An 18,015-nucleotide genomic window follows, 5' to 3' on the forward strand; every position below is an offset into this window, starting at 1 on the left:
AGTGACTGCAGGGGAGTTCAAAGCAAATAATTGGGCAGTAGGATTTAAAAAATACTTTTGTTTGATCATTTGAGATATTTTGTCTTACTATGTTTAAATGCAAATTCAGAGGCTGCAGCGTGACCCATTTTAGGGAGATTTTGATGCTTAGAACCAGATTCCCAAAAATATATCAGTTTTAAAAGGCATTTGGGTGCCTAATTCACTCCAAGGTCAGCTGTTCTTGAAAAAGTCACATCCTAGCTCTTGGCAAGACTAGAGCTTTGTATAGCTACATGAGAGTAAAATCCTGTTTATGAATGCATATTGATGATTCGTTGTTAATAGATACTGTGTGAAGATTGCTGTGTTATTATTGTGCCCTAATAGCAGTGAGATTCAGAGTAAATGCAAGGAGTAGAGTGTCTGAGATAGGAAGGACCACATTTAGAAGATAACTTTTCTTTCTGTTTACCATTAGGTTCTTGTTGTCTTTGTGAACACTATTAGTATTCTCAGCACTGTACGGAAGCGTAGGGGAGACTTCAGGCAAGAGCTAAGTTGACTGCAGTCAAACTATGTGATAAAACAGGGAAATCAACCCAAAAATAATTTTATGCATTTTATTTAAAAGAAGAACATTCAGAGTGAAGACAGAAAATGGCCAAAATGGGTGTTTCTGACATTTTATGGATGTTCTGCATAGGTAGTGTGCCTCCAAATATTGGATGCTCCTATATACCATATGTGCTGCTATTCCAAAGCAATACAGCAGATGTTTTAGGTGATCAATTCAGAACTCACTGGCTTTGTTTAGCTCTCCCCACTCCCAATTTTATATGATGTGAATGTGCCTGTCATCATAAGTAGAGGAACAGTTCCATATTTAAAAATCTGTGCATAATTCAAAGTTGACACAGTAGCAATTACTTAAACACTCCTCACCTAGAAAATCTTCTGTTCCTCAGAGTCCAAACCACCTAGTTAGGAAAAGCTGTGGCCAGTAAAATTTAGCTCTGTGTAGCTTGAATCAAAAGTTAACTATTTTTTTGAGTTTAGGTTTATTGTATAAGGTGGATAAAAGCTGACAGTTCTAATTCTTTGCCTATCAGAGGGCTGGGTGAGCTGGTTTGTTTGCTTATTTTGTTTTCAAGAACAGTTTCGTCTTATTTCTATGCAATCTCTTCCAAAGCCAGCTTCCTAATGCCATCTTCCTAATGGCACCTCTTTGTCCTCAGTTCTCTTAACACTTTCTTTGCTTTTGCCCCTTGTTTTGCCAGCTCCTAGTACACAGTGTGCCTTTTCTACCCTAAGATCGTATCTGCTGTTTTGTTTTGGTTTTCCAATGAGCTTTTTGACAATAATCCCCAATGATTTTACTTAGTTTTCTGATCATGTGGTCTGGGAATCTATTCAGACTTCATTAAAAAGCTGATTTGAAAATACTGATTCTATTGTATTGTCTGCACTGTTTTGTTTATTTTGGAGATATTAAAAGTCTCGAACTCTCATATTTTTTCCAGTTGTAATATTGAGCACAGATATGTATCTGATAGCTAACACAGTAGAGAGACTCTCTACTGGAGTGGTCTTTGGGGAATAAAGTAGCTGCCTGCTAACACCTGCCTGTCTCTGCGGAGGCTGGGACTGGAATGGCAAGGGCAGGCTGCAACCTGAACATGGAACAGTGTTCTCAATCTTAGAAACATTCTCCATTTTCAATACCCATAAGAAAAATTCCAGCTCACTGGGAGCAGGACTGAACCTGACACCTAATTTTGCCACTATAAATTGGAACATTAACATTTGTGCTGGTCTTTAAAAAAATATCCCAAACAAACCATATAAAAAATCCAAAAATATAGCTGACACTGTAGAGTTCAGGGTAAGAATGAGGATAAATTTCCCTCCCATGCTGACCTATGGAAACTTTTGTTCACCTTTCCTGCAACTGTGAAATTGGTTTGAAATGATGGAATGATACTTCCTCATGAGTTACTCTTGAGGTACCACAGCTCTTTTCCTAGCTAAAAAACATGTACATTTTGGAAAAGGAAAATGCTTTTCCAAACACAGTGCGTAAATGTTGTTGTTAACATCTGGATAACTGATTTTTAAGGCTAATATTCAATGGATGTTTGGAAACCTCTTGGGTTTCTTCTAATAAATGAAGAACATAAATGAGGGTAATGGAAGCAGTTTAAATACAGAACTGTATTTTCTTGAAAACTGGAAGTTTCACAGTGACTTACAAATTGGAGGTTTCAGATTATCCAGATAAACATATTCTTTGTGTAACTCAAAGAAAACTGGTTTGCAGTAGCTTCATGATATAATTACTATATCCTTGTTTAAATGTTTGTTACACGTACACCAGTAAATCTCATCTTTTTTCTTCTGGAGACCTGATTCCAAGAGACATGATCTGCCTTCAGTGACTGTCTCAACAAGGGGAACTGGGGAAGCTCACCCTTTGGTTGGACTGAAGCCCTTAGCAATGGCACACTGATGATGCAGAATTAGTAGTTTCGTGTCAAAATGGGCTAACGGGGTGTTCTTGCTCCCCCTGATGTCTCTGTGCTTCAGGTGCTGCTCTTGTATTCGTCCATCACCATGCAGATTTTTCACAAGTGTTTGTTCTGCGCTTTTTAACCACTATTAGATATATATCAGGTAGCAGGTCCCCAAGAAATTGCTTATAGAACAACTGTAAAAGAGTGATAATTTAAAACAGTTAGCAGCGAGGCTAATGAAAAGAGATTTTCAGACTTCTTATCTCTGTTCAGTGTAAGGGAAAAATGTTATTCCCTATTTTATTAGGAAGAATAACCTGACATGGACTGAAGAAAGGAACTTAACAGTATCAAATGGTTGGCTTCGTTTTTTTGCACACATCACCATTTAAGGCTACTCTTGGGCAAGCTAAGGCATCTCGGTGTTTTTGATGAGCCAAACTTTTATTTTTCCTTTAATATAGCATGACATATTATATATGCTATATATAGCTCTCTTCAACTGTTGTGAATTAAAATGCCTCTGGAATAGTTTTCACAGTTTAAAGCACCTGGGTCAAGGCTTTGGGCTAAAATGTCAGATTTTAAAAGCGAGATTAAAATGTTCCAGTTTGGATGTATAAAGCTAAAAGCTACCTTGGTTCCAGTAGCCTCCATTCTACTGCTTTTATTAACAATTCCAGAGACACCAACCATAGATTAAACAGGAATTACACTAGAGAGTGTGCAAAGACAGTGACCCTGGAAATGGCTGTAAGGAATCCCAACACTGCCCTGTTGGTCTGTGCAAGTTTTGACACAGGTTGTAGCCTGAGTGGACCTCATTCTAAGTTCTGTGGCTCAAGAGGTTCAGATATAGGGATGTAAGTAATTATTTTAGCATTTGCCATAGAAAACTGCAACAAAATTGCTTCAGAAACAAATGAGAAATTGTTTAGTCTGTTTGGAAAGCAAGATTATTTCTTTTTACCTCTGGGATAGCTCATGCGCATTGGTGCCATTTGACTTCTCCAGATAGTGCTTTCACAGGCTGTAATTAAATATGCAGTTTTCAGAAGAATGAAGATTGGGATGCTCTGAATCATTTGTTAAGTGAATATGACAAGCAGTGGTCTGGTTTGGGAAAAAAAATAAATTGATTTTTTTGAGCAATAGGAAAATCTAACTCACTGGTATGGATTGTGAAAGGAAACAGGTTCAAACTGAAATTAGATGAAAAGCTTGAAATTAGATGAGATCACAAAAATCAGACATATAAATTTATATATTTGTCCATACATGCTGGATTCTAATTTAACTTCTCACTATTATTTTGATCATGTTTTCTTGGTTTATATACAGTAAACAAGGAACTTTGCACAGTATGGCAAGGGGGCGAGATTTTCAGATAAAGTAAACCTCCTAAATGAAATGTGAAAATAGTTATTTTCCATGTCCCTCCTGCCTGTGCCTGTTTCAGTCTTTGGCTGCAATAGTGCCTAACCAGCCAGAGCAGGAGGGGTGGAATTAGTTGACTCCTTGCCACAAAAGACAAAATACTGATTTTGTCCAGCTGTTGTGCAAATCTTTGGATTCGATCGTTTCCTGTCATATTGGTTTACATTCCCATAATATTAGCAGTTTGAAAATGTAGGTGAAACTGGGCTACAGCACTTCTGCTGGATGGAAGAAATGAGGAAATAGGGAGAGAGAAAAGTAAATGTGTCAGGACAGTAAATTTTGAGCTAAAGATTAAAAAATTAAATCATCCAATCTGGTGCATTGGAAATCAGTTCCACTCACTCCCCTCACACTGATTCCCTTTGGTCTATATCAATTCCTTGTCTTTGTGGCATGCTTATAGTTTTATAAGCATTTACTTCTCTCTGTACAGTGCAAAAGTTAGTAAAAATCTCGATATATACATGCCTGCATAAACATACGTGAATGTTTATATGCATCTATGATTTTATATACATATGTGCAATATATTCATGTGTGTACATATATGCAATTATAATAACAGTAAGAGCTAACTTTCAGAACAATAAGCTCTGTCTTTTCCTTTTGAATGACTGGATGGAGCTGTAGGTGTGAGACTGGTAGCTTTGAAACTGAATGGTGATGACACAAATGGAAATCACTGCAGAAGGATTTTGGAAATGATACAGCCTGTAGATCTCATGCACACCATTTTGGAGTTACAAAGTTCTCCTAACATTTACTCTGTTATACAGAAAGCTTAGGCAGTTAGGCTTACAGGCTTTGCTTATAGAGCTGAATGTTTAAGTTTCTGAAATGTTTGAATATGAGATGCCAGAAATACAACCTATTATTAAGACTTCCTTCTAAATAATACTCCATGCATTACTATTCTATACAAGTCACCTGGCTGCCTTTAAATATTGCCATCTTTGAGTGGAAGGGGAATATATTCTGAGTGCTTGCAGAACACCTTCCGCCACTGAAAATTGCTGTGCTGTGTTCTCAAACGGCTCACCTGCATCTCAGGCAAACTTGAATATCTTAAGAGAAAATAACACTTGAGATAAACACAACCAGATAATTCCCACAAAATCAGAAGCAAAGGCAGGGAGTTCTTGGAGGGAGGGTGGTGTGGGGGGGATTTAAGCTCTAGGCAGTCAGAGAAAATGGCAACTAGAGAGGCTGTGTTCTCTCATGTTTATTTTCACATCACTGCTGAATCACAGGGAGTTTTTAACACAAAAGTTGTAAGTTTTATGCATGAAAATGTAGTCATTCGGGGGAAAATTTATATTCAGGAAGAATTTACTCTTGTGTTGCATAGAATCATGGAATAGTTAGGGTTGGAAAGGACCTTAAGATCATCCAGTTCCAACCCCTGTTCCATGGGTAAGAACACCTCACACTAAACCATGTCACCCAAGGCTCTGTCCAACCTGGCCTTGAACACTGCCAGGGATGGAGCATTCAGAACTTCCCTAGGCAGCCCATTCCAGTGCCTCACCACCCTTACAGTAGAGGACTTCTTTCTTATACCCAATCTAAACTTCCCCTGTTTAAGTTTTAACCCTTTACGCCTTGTCCTATCACTACAGTTCCTAATGAAGAGTCCCTCCCCAGCATCTTTATAGCCCCCCTTCAAATACTGGAAGGCTGCTATGAGGTCTCCACACAGCCTTTTCTTTCTTTTCTTTTTCTCATCTTTTGTATGTGTTTTTCTTCCTTCCATTTGTATTGTTATCACAGAATCACAGAATGGTTGGGGCCAAAAGGTACCACCACAGGTCATGTAGTCCGACCTCCCTGCTCAAGCAGTGTAATCTAGAGCACGTTTCTCGGGATTGTCTCCAGATGGCTATCAAATATCTTCAAGAAGGAGACTCCACAATGGTTGTCCACAGTGGGCAACCCATTCCAATGTTCAGGCACCCTCACAGTAAAGAAGTTCTTCCTTATGTTCAGGTGAAATTTCCTGTGATTCAGTTTATGCTCATCGCTTCTCATCCTATCTCATGGCACCACTAAGTAGAGTCAGGCCCCATCCTCTCGGCACCCCCATTTCAGATACTTACATGCATTGATCAGAATTCCCCTGAGCCGTGTCTTATCCAGGCTGAACAGGCCCAGCTCCCTCAGCCTTTCCTCATAAGAGAGATGCTCCAGAGCCTTAATCATTCTAGTAGCCCTTCACTGGACTTGCTTCAGGATTGGCTTGTCTCTTGCACTGGAGAGCCCAGAACTAGACACAGCAATCCAGGTGAGGCCTCACCAGGGCTGACTAGACAGAGGGGATTATCTCCCTCAGCCAGATGGCAATGCTTTTCTTAATGCAGCCCAGGAGACCATTGGCCTTCCTGGCCACAAGGCCACATTGCTGTCTCATGGACAAATTGCTGTCCAGCAGAACCTCCAGTCCTTCTCTGCAGAGTCAGGTGCTTCTCTATGCAGAGTATCAGCCCCAATCTATATTGGTGTACGGGGATATTCCTCCCTAGGTGCAGGACCCTACGCTTGCCTTTGTTGAATTTCAAAAGGTTCCCCTCTCCTAATCTCTCCAGCCATTCTAGACCCTTCTGAATGACAGCACAGCACGGTGGGGTATCAGCCACTCCTAGTTTCGTATCATCAGCAAACTTGCTGAGGAGGCAGTCTATCCCATCTTCATTCAAGTCATTGGACCCAGTATTGACCGTTGGAAGACCCTGCTAGTTACAGGTCTCCAATTAGACTGTGCCCCTGAGCAGAACCCTTTGAGACCTGCTATTCAGCCAGCTCTCAATTCATCCTACACTTCCAAAGCTTGCCTATGAGGATGTCATGGGAGACAGTATTGAAAGCCTTGCTGAAGTCCAGGTAGAGAACATCTGATGCTCGTCTATCCAGCCCCTTGTCCCATTATATAAGGTAATCAGGTTGCTTAAATTTCCCTTTGGTGAATCCATGCTGATTACTCCTGATCACCTTCTTTCATGTGCATGCATACTTATGGTGTGAAACCACAAGAGTCCTGTTTCTTAAAAGTTTATTGAAGATGTTTCTTTTGACTGTGCTCAGGTGTATTAGGAAGTGGATTATTTCGGTGCTGTAATTTAGAGCTTTGTTTTCTTGTTAAGTGCTGCCTTAAGCAGAATTCTAATACAGAGCAGAAGCCAAACTGAGTGCAAACACATGCTGTTCCCCAAACAAAAAGGTATTTAACTTCTTACAAAGAAGGACTCTTCTAGTGAAAAAACATTCTTATGTTTCAGAAACCTATCAAAATTACAGGTTTTGGTTTGTTGGGTTTTTTTTGTTGTTGTTTTCTTTTATTGTTTTCATAGAACTACATTTTTTCCGAACAGTATTTTCTTTGAGCCCAAGTCAACCTTCTCACCATCAGTGTGCTGGCTGTTCTGGCATGTTAAATTAGTTAACATGGAGAGTGTAGGACAACTGCTACTAGCTGGTAGCTAACCTACAGGTTGTATGTGGAGGTTGGTACTTAGCTCCCAGTTTCAATAACATTCTATGAGTTATACAGACAAAAAGAAGGTTTGGGAGAAATGTTCTGCTGGTCAGAGCACTCATAGCTGGATGTAAGCAGCTGAAGTTCAGTCTCGAGGTCCAAATGGGGGAGAGCAGGGTTATAAATCTCTGGATTTGTGCCTCATTTGCTGTGTGATCACAGGCCCCTACAACTGCATGTTTAGTTTTAAAATTGCATATGTTGGGGGTTAATCTGTCTTCTCTGTTATCTAAAATAGCCCATAAACAGTGGCTAGGTAGTCAATATCCCATTACTGGTATAGCCAGATATGCTTTGTTTCTAATTAAACATCATTGAACACTGTTCCTTACCCCCCCACAAATGGTGGACTTTCAAAGTTCATAATTGCTTTCAGTAGTGCTGCTCCTTTTCATCCTAAGACTTAACATAAGACAGGAATTCACAACTAAAGAATGGCTGTGCAGTGCCTAAGGCCATCTGCATGGTGTATAGAGTTTGGCTGTTAATGGCACTGTGTGTGGTCTGTATAGCTTTACCTGTCCTTGTTTACTCTTTTTTTCCAAATAAATAACATTTAAAGAGAAGAGTTTATTAGCTCCTGCTGCTTACTATGTTTTTTAAGACATAATCTACTGTTTGTGGCACTAAAGTAATCTCTATAGGCATTAAGTAATTGATGTCACAAGCACAGGATTATAACCACAGCTCCGCAATTTGCATAATAATACAACAAACTATGAAAAACTTGCATGGTGGTTTGTTGCCAAAACAAACCCTTTAAAATGCTGAGCTATACTGTAGAATGAGTAGATCCTGAACCCTTGCTGTGTAAGTACAAATGCATCATTTAAAACATGCACATAGCCACAGCCACCTTTTTGATTCTGAAACCACACAGAGGCTTGATTGCAACCTGGAGGTGGTGTCAGACCATGGAGAAATGGGCTTTATTCTTTTCCTTCATTTCTTGCAGACCCAAAGCTTTTTTAGGAAGAGTAAAGTATTGACCACATCATCCATTCTTTCTCCCCAGTCTTTACTGGGGCACAAATACCAGTGTTTGTGCATGTAATCCGTATACTCACATACTCTACACAGGCTATGGGGTGACTAGAGCACTGGCTACCTGTGCATCAATTTGCCTCAGTATTTCAGGCTTGAATTTACAAGAATAGAAGCCTATGAAACTGAGAGCTCTGAGTCTATTTGGTCAGTTGTGTTCAATGAAGGGATTGGATTTGCTTGCCCATATTTTGACTTGGGTTAAAAAGAGACTGTTTTTAACTAATCAAGGATGTCCTTTGCGTGCACATCTGAGAAGATGCACTGTATATGCATAGTATAGATCATCAAATCATAACGTCGCTGTGAATCTCCCTTCATTTTGCTTAACTGAGGTGCATAAGGACAGTTATTTTACAGATACAGAAGGAAAGAGGCTTTCTGTCATTGTAACTCTCATTGGTGAAGTTAAGCATCAGTTAATTCCAAAGCAGTTTGTTATTCCTCTCTTTCTTTCTAGAAATAAGATAGTCTTAACAACTTTTTGGTGTGATTGTAAATATTTATAGTGGACTGATGGGCTTTTCTTTGGTTCCTAGTGGTTCAGTAAGAATCTGGATACTACCTTTTTTGAGTGCTGTATATGTAAATAAGGCAACCTATAGATAGAGCACCAGCAGATGTCACTCAAGAATATGCAGAACAGACTGTGAATTTACATGACCAACAAAACTGAGCATGCACACTGCAGATGGCCTCTGCTGTGCAGAACTCAGGTTGCTCAGCTTCCCATGCCTGGTGCTTTGGGCACCAATCTACTGCTTTTGGTAGTAATCTGCACACCAAAGCTTTGGGGCTGAGACCTACTACTACAGCCATACATACTACATACATATTTATATATTACAGAGTGTTTGCGTGTCTGCCCAAAGACATCTCACATGTCTTTTCATTCTTTTCTTAACCTTCATTATATTAATGTTATTTCCAAACAGCTTTTGAGCACAAAAGGACTGTAAGAAGATATTGCATGGGTCTTGTGTTCTTGGGATGAATAGTCAAAGTAAGGGAGAAGGAGAGCTCTTAGGTACTTGTTTAGCAGTTTCTGAAAAATGAAGTATAATGTATCCTTGGCACTTAGGTTTTGGGAAGGAAATATGCAGGTGTCAGATATTAAGTAGAAGAATATGTGGACTGGAAGGATGAGTAAAGTAGCTTAATGATTTGGCACTATCTGTGATCATTTGGACTTGGTTTTGATTCTGAACCAGAACTGAGTTAGCAAATATTGCAACAATCAGATGTCTGTAGAGGTCACTGTTAAAATGGTTTAAAATGCTCATTATAGCTCTTAGCGTGAGCAATAATATATCCCAAACCACTTTATAAATGTTCTTCCACACCTATATTATCAATAATTGATTCCACAGAGGAGGCTGCAGCAGATGTAATTTACTAAAATCTCAGTCAAGTGTCAACAAGCTGACTGGTTCATTTTATCATTATAGCAGGAAAGTTTAGCAGCTAATCATAAAGGAAGTATAAAATGTGAGATTTTCCTTCTTTATGAAAACAAAAGCCTATGATTTCAGGATGGAGAGTATTGCTTGGCATAACATTGTTTAAAACAAACAAGCAAACAAAAAATAGCAGCAACTTTAAATCACTGAATTAGCTATTTTAACAAGATTTGAATTAATAGCTTATTAGGATGATTACTTAAATTGAGAGTACAGGTAGGGAAACTTGCATTTGAGAAAGTGGACAGGTGTGAAGCACTCGCTCAGTTACCTTTACTTTTTTCAAGCACCTTCCTTTAAGCTTTCATTAGAAAGTTTTTCCAGATGTTGATTAGCCCTGAATATTTCTTAAAACATCCAACAACAAATGACTAAAAGAAGGTTTGCATTCCTCTCTCACAAGAGCACCTTTTGCATAGGTCTAGAAAACACTGAAGTGCACAGCTTGTCACCCTTGTACTCGCAGGTAGCGATGCAGAAGGACGGGGCACAAACCTCATTCTCGCCCTCTCTGCACCTTCTCCCTCTACTGTAAATCCCTCCAGTGCAAAACCAAGGAGGCTTATGGTGATGGTTGTGGACAGTCGTGTTGTGCCATCCCCAGCATGTCAAGGTGCACACTTGGATCTCTTTGATCTTTTTCTGAACTTTTGAGTGCTTTCATGACATGTTAGAGAATAGCTTTCAAAAGCATTAATGTTACAGAGTGTAGCAATAATAAAGGCCATAGAAATGTGAAAATCTGCCTTCAATACATACTCAGCTTTATTTTGTGAGGCTTTATATTGTGAGAAGATCCACTAGTTTCAATTACTCTTATGTCAACACAGTTTATAGAAAAGAAGAGCTAATTTGGAAGTTAAAAGGAAAAGGCACAATTAGTATTTGTGGCAAAGATTCCAGGTAAAAGAAGAAGAAAAAAGAGTCATGCACTTGATTTCAAATTTTAACCTGTTCACATTAAAATTGGATGGAAGAGATCAATAGCAGAGACTAGTCTGGGTAAAATACATTTAGGCAGACAAAGTCCTGCTGTGGTCCCAGAGAGTCAATTCCACCAGCATGAGATGTTGGTGAGAAGCCTGCCTTTGGGTTCACAACTGCAGAACATATTGCCCACAGAGTGAAGGCAGTGAAATGGCACAACCCCAAAAAAGAGTTATCTAAAGCTAAAGTTAACTCACCTCTGACCTTAGGACTTTTATACGGTGACTTAGAGCAAGGCAGGTATGGATGCCCTTGTGGTCTAGAGAAGCCCCTGCCAGAGCATGCTGTCCCCTGGGACGTGGGTGCATGGGTCTGCTGAAGGGGCTTCCAGCATGTCAACCTTGTGTACTCAATACCTGGGTATCTGGCTGGTACCTCCAGCTCTGCTTACCAGTTATGCTGGGTGCTGAGGACTTTGGACAGAAGGCAGGGGTAAGGATATCTTCCAGATCCTGGCTGGAGGAGGAGTGTAAGAGTGGGAAGATGGCTTTATAATTGCCTTTTTTTATCACTCTTTCTGACTATATTGACTTTATACTTGACATAGCTTTGGCTGGCAAGTGAGGCCCAGATACATTCAGAATTAGATATGACTAGGTTCATTCTTACATGAGAAGAAAATCATCGGTTGCTACAGAAACAGCTCCATATCAGTCTCATGGGGCATCTTTGCATCTGGCTTTTTCTCCTTCTCTTTTGCTAATATGTAGATAAGAGTCGAAGAAGTGCAGCACATCCCACATCTATATAAGGTTGGAGGAACTCTGCAGAGAGCAAAGTGTGAAAGAACATCTCTTAGATAAGCTAAACTTAAATGAATGAGTTAATTTACATCCCTCTACAATTTATTTCTTTATATTTTTTTTAGTTTTGCAACTTTAGCTGAGTTAATTGAGGTGAAAATTAAATGACACCAATCAGCAAATATTTTAAAGACCACCAGCATCAAGGAAGAGAGAGGAGGTACTTAGGAATTACTAAGAAAAATTTAGGAAATGATCCAAGGGGTGAGTTAGAATCTCTGTCAAGAAAATTACATATTGCAGTGGAATAATAATCCAGATTTAACTTTCAGGCAAGTTGTTTAACTTGATAAATTAAGGAATTAGTTAAAACTAAGTGTATATTATAGGTGAACAGGGACCATTCTGCACACTTCAGACCAGCTCACCAACGCTGTTTTTCAGCTGATTTTCTAAAATGTAATGAATTCTTGATGCTTAGTAGATTAATATTTATTGAGTGAATCAATTCTTAATTTATTAAAAAAATTGCCTTCCTTGTATTTTAATATGATTTGTTACTCATCAGTGCTTACTGCATTAATTAAAGATTGTGTTAATTTTGTGGAAACGAACAGGATCTGCTGAAGGTTTGCTGCAGAGCCCTAATCCACTGGAGTGATGTTGCCTCGGGGTAGTACCAAGGATAGAAAACTGCGAGGTGGGAAGCCGGTGTGAATCACCACTGGCCTCTTCCTGCCGTTGGGCTTTCAAAGAGCCAGCAAAGTGAAAATGAGGATGCTGCCCCTTAAGGGTAGGACAGGATTATAGCAATAGAGAGGCTGTGGTGGTGCAGGGGATCATTCAGTTTGCCTCTTATAAATTACGGCTGATGCTGTGGAAATCATTTTAGTGTTTCTTATGGAACAGCTTTCTAACAACGTAGGTGAAACACAGCCTTAGTGATACAGGAAACAGTCACCCATTACCTGACCAGAGATGGTAGTCATTACGATTCACTGCTCAGGTTTTAAGTATTCTTGGGACAGTCTGTTACCTGAATACTGGGGTAGTACCACGCATCTCTGCAGGGGCAGGTGTTTGAGAAGTGGAAAATTACTAAAGGCAGAACACAAAAAAGCCAGACATCTTGTGAGATGAGCCTTTCAAGAAAGCTGTCAAAACAGGGAGAGGGTGAGCATGCTGGAAGGGGCCAACAGCTGCAATTTGCATCTTTCCACACTGAAGGGAGAAGTGAATATATAAAGCCCCACAGCCATGATACTTCTGATGAAATCATTTTATTAATCTTTGTGACACTTGTAATGTCTCTCTCTTTAAATTCAAATTCTGCTGCTTTTATAGCTACCCATAAGCGTGTCTGTATGGGTTTTCTTTCAAAAATCCATCTAGTTACTAGGCTGCTTGCATCCAGCTGAGCCCTGGAAACGGCAGAGAGCTAGCCCCTGAGATCTGAGAGCAGGCTTAAATTTCCGGAAAGTGATTGGATCCATAATTAGTGCATTTTTGCATGTTTAAATGCACAGTTCTGGAATGCACTTTGCTGTTTCCTTCTCTCCAGGGCTTGGGCGAATGTGCACAAACTTCCCTTGCTGAGCCGAATGAGAGAAAATTCTTCAAGGTCCACTGAAGGTTAGAGCAGAGAAATAATTTCTCTCTCAGTGCACTGGGCAGGCAGCAACCACCATGCTCCAGCCTGGAGCACTTGGGTGGAGCCAGTGCCAAGAACCTGGTGGCATTTCAAATCCCTTGCAGCAGTTAGGTGTTAGATGCAAAAGATCAGTGCTGCTCCACTTGAAGTCAGAGAAATAACTTGAGCTTAAAGTTCAACATATGCACAAAGATTTCCTGGATCTGGAGCTTAATTTGTTTTTCCAAAGCCAGCTTGAAGGCAGAGTCCAAACAGGTAAAAAGTTATAAACTGAACATTTGTCATGTAATAATTTCATTTTATTACCCTTTTTGCTTAGCCTACTCTATATGCTTTTGTTTTCCTACAGTATCAAGTTACGCTGTTTCAGGTTTTATTTAATGTTTGTTTTTACTCTAGTTAATAGACTCAAGTCAGGAATGGGGGCCACCTGAGCTTCGTGCTTTTCTCTCTATTCCAAATCTCTACGTTTTGCAGCCTTCTCTGATGATATTTATATACCACCTTTTTTCCCAGTAGAGAAGCTTTCACAGAGTATAGGGTTTGGGTATATATTTTCTGCTCTAGCTGTTTGTTAGATATACAGCATTTGGAGTTCCAGTTGTGCTGAGAAATGTAAGCAAAGCTTTTGGCCCAGTGGGTGCTAAGCTGTGGCATTTCATAGCTTTGTACATATAAATCAGGATTAAGGCAGAGATTCTATATAAAATTTAGCTCATTAGGAGATATTTCGTCTTATGGCTCCCACTGGGGCAGTGGGTCCTTTGCTTATTTTGTGTTATTGCTCCCTGGGAAAGGATGGTGGGATGAGCAGACCCCATAGTGCAGGGACAGCATTTCTGAATGGTTCCTGTCAAGGAGACCCAGGGCAACAGCAGGGTCTTCTACTCCTTTATGCCATTACCCTGGCACACCTGGAAAAAGACTTGGCATATAAGTTAAAAGAATAAGGAGTACCTATGAAAACAGACAGGAATGCATTTTCTCACAAATATGATTTGTGTTGTACAAGAGTTAAAGTACTAAAGGCTAGGAAGGTTTCAAAAATGTGTTTTTTTCAGCCTGACATCCCAATCAGCAGGCCACATTCCCTGTTGGGCATATAGCTGAAGTATATTCAGTGGATGATCAACTGTGTCCATATACTTTAGCCAGTGAAGCTTTACTTATAAAGAAATTATGGGTTCGGAAAGGAGTTTCATCAGTCATAATTTCCAAGGAAGAGCGTTCACAGTAGGGAATACCAAGTTAATGTTTCCTCCTCAAGGACTTTCAGCTGTCACCCAGGGAATACAGTGAATGTGGTGATGAGAATTAGATTAGAAAAAGATCAATAGGGCTGACAATAAATGAAAGTAACACAGACATTATTGAGCAAATTAGGGAAGAGAAATTAAACTGGACAGTATAATCTCCGATGCTAGCTAGACACACTAATGTTGGGCAAAGTTAGGGAGAAGACAGTAAGTTAGAATGTGCTATGAAGAAGAGGTAACAGTTTGTCTGTGTGATGGGGAAAGCTTTGCTGGTGATGGAAAGCTGTCAGCCCACAGAAAGGTGGAAAAGGATGGTAGTGGTCCAGGAGCACAAGAATTTCAGTGGCAGGCTACAGAGGTGGGGAGATCACCTATGAATGGGACCATACAGTAGCCAAGAGCCTTGGCTATGTGTTACAAGCCGAAAGGGAACATCAGCCGCATCCCCCCCATCACAAAGGCAATGGTGGGATAACTTGTTCCAGGCAAAAAAAAATTCCTCACTTTCATGTAGTACAGGTTGGTTTGCCTTGTGAAGGTTTGCAGCCCTTCCAGAAACCACTCTTCTGCTTAAACTTATTTGCCATAATAACTCCCTGTATTCTGCTATCTGTACAAATATCCAGTGATGATCAAGTCTGGCAAGCTTTTGGGGTGAGGGATATCCAGTGGCAATGAGATCTATGAGCTGAATGCACTCAGCATGAAAAGAAGCTTTCCTTTTATCACTCCTGAGTTTGTCTAGATCCTCTTACATGTCTTTGAAAGGTTCACCCCAAGGCAATATAATTGTGTTTGATCACATAAAGGCTATGAGTCAGTGATTGATATGAATAAAGAACTTTGAGTTTCTTGTCTTGGTTTCTTGTCTCCTTCCCTGTGGAATCAGAAATCACTTTTATAAATATATCGGTCCATCTGTGCTTCCAGCTATCCATTTCAAGTTCCAAAAAAGAAATAGTAACACTTTACAAGTGCAAATAAAACACATTAAAAGGACTGAGCAAGGGGTTTTTCTTTGTCGTGAAGTACATGTGGATCCCATCCAAAAGAGTTACTGTGAGCCATGTAACTTGTAATTAATTCTGCTATAAATGTCAGAACACTTACTTTGCAGGTCTAAGCTGACCCACTAAAATTAGTCCCCTTTTAACAATTCCTTTTATAATTTGTTTTTCAGCAGAAACGGCAGCTTGACCTCCTGACAATAACCAGCCCTGGTAAGTGAGCTCTACTGCACAGCTCTCTTCTCTTTTCTTAAAGAGATGGTTGTCTAAATGTGTTTTTTCCCCTGTCTCTGACATGCAAAATGAAAAACACTGTTCCCCAGAAAATCTTTCACGTAATAACAAGTGACAGCTATATTGTGCTTGGCAAAGCCCCGGGCAGTTATCCGTTCACAGAGCTGCCTTTTCAGACCTTTACTCTATGAATTTGAGTGCTGATATTTCTTTAAGCCTCCTGGGGTTACAGTTAGTGGTATATCTGCAGGGCAGATGCCCTCGAATTTGCAATGTGTGTTCAAGTATCACAGAAATGTGAGTTTGACTTTCCTTGGTGGCAAAAGTGAGCAGTTCAGGGAGTAAGGAGACGGTGGCCCTCTGTGCACGTGCTGGGAAACAGGAGGTCCAGGCTGAGGGCAGAGAACCCCAAAGCAGGCCGAATAATATTTGGGTAAAATTAAAGTCCCTTAAGTGATCTGCTTTATAATGGCTTTTGTTGTTTGCCTACTGTAATAACCCAAAATGTGTTGTACTGTGAAAGCATCGGGCTCTTTGGCATAGTGAGTTCCGAAGGTCTCGGCACCGTGATTGAAATGCAGGTCGTTTGAATAGTGCTTCTCTTTGATCTCAGCTCTTAAGGCTGGATGGCTTTTAATTTATTGCCATTTTTCTGGCTCGCTTTCTTGCCATTAGCTGCTACAGACGTTTGCTGCCCACCAGCTTCAGATGTACACCGTGCTTGAGTGGTGCTACGTTTTGGTTAACTCTTTCAATTTTTCAGATATATGTATGTATTAAGCTTTCAGGTTGGATTTAACTGGGCCTAATGAGTTCTGGCTTAAACTGGGAATAATGTGTTAGTGAAATGAACAGGTGTTATGGGAAGCGAACAAAATGTGACACACATTTGCTTGGATAACAATTTTGCATTAATAATTGTTCTGACACTCTCAATGTAGATATAATCTGTGACATGGTTTCTCCTTCACTAACCTTGTTAAAATAATAAGAATTAAAATAAGGAGGAGGAACACTTTGTTGGGCCAGATGTTTGAGGCTATTGGCAATTGCATCACATTTTTGCATGTTCACTTTTCATGCAGTTTGCAATTATGTTAATGTATGCTCAGGGCACTTGCTGATAAAAGCAACAATACACTGTGATACAGCCATTGTCACTATTCTGACTAACTTCAAGGACAAGCATGGCACATTTTTCATTTTTCCTATCTTCAGCATTCCCTATTTCTAGAGAAAAAAAAAAAAAAAAACAAACCTCTGAAGGTCTTCATCATAATAAACACTCAGATATTGGATAAGGGCACCAAAGTCCACAGACTTTGTTTTAATAAGAGAAAAGGAGGGTTGGGGACCAGACTAAATACAAGACTTTTCCATAAAGCAAATTTATGATACCTTCCCTAATAATTTCAAATACAGTATTAACTGGAATAGTGAAAGGGTTGACTAGGTTGAGTTTGTTCATAGATGTGATCATAGTGAGTAGCTATCACTTGAGATCTTTCCGTTTAATAACGCAACCTACTAAATCAACAGAGCAATTAGTTGGAAACATCAAAATAGCTTTCAATAACTGTGTAAGTAGACAGACTACACTAAAAAGGGGGGGAAATGGTTTCCATAATGTGCTTTTTTCATTGAAGTGCAAGTTTTGCCCTTTGATATTTAGCCAGAAATCTACAATCATTAGCTACATAGGAAAAAAAGAAATTGAGTCATGATTCTGTAATTGAGTACCTACAGTTCTGCTTTCAGACAAGGTATTTTCAAAAGAAGCCTGATGCTGGATCTGGCCAAACTTACCTAAGAACCTCAAGCTGAGAGTTTTCAAAGAGGCTGGAAAAGTTAGGCACTTAATTCCTAGTAGGATTAGAAAATGTCAACCTGTGGATTAAAGGGTCTAGTTTGGGCCCTATAAATATAGAAATAAAATAACTTACAGTCTTCAGGCTTTTATCTCTCTTTGGAGGCTGCAGCTTTAAAATATGCCATTCTTTGAGTCCTAGCTCTAAGATCTGACATCAACAGTCTGCTTTTATAACGTTGTGATATCAGTTATGGTGGCTGAGATCAGCTATAATCACTGTCATCCCCTAATGTAATGATACAAATTAGGGACTGGGTTATTTATTTGCACCTGTTAATCCTCTGGGACTTGTTCCTGTTCTT

The 18,015-nt window shown here is 39.7% G+C and overlaps 1 protein-coding gene across 1 annotated transcript in view; it reads left to right on the forward strand.

Moving 5' to 3' along the window:
* AGBL4 (AGBL carboxypeptidase 4) overlaps window positions 1–18,015 on the forward strand; it is a 952,894-nt gene that overhangs the window by 490,307 nt on the left and 444,572 nt on the right. Inside the window, exon 6 of the mRNA XM_034063537.1 lies at window positions 15,783–15,822. Within this exon, the coding sequence (XP_033919428.1) occupies window positions 15,783–15,822 (40 nt within the window). The remainder of the gene's footprint in view (window positions 1–15,782; window positions 15,823–18,015) is intronic.

Source organism: Melopsittacus undulatus, chromosome 6, assembly GCF_012275295.1.
Source record: "Melopsittacus undulatus isolate bMelUnd1 chromosome 6, bMelUnd1.mat.Z, whole genome shotgun sequence".
Taxonomy (NCBI): Eukaryota; Metazoa; Chordata; class Aves; order Psittaciformes; family Psittaculidae; genus Melopsittacus; species Melopsittacus undulatus.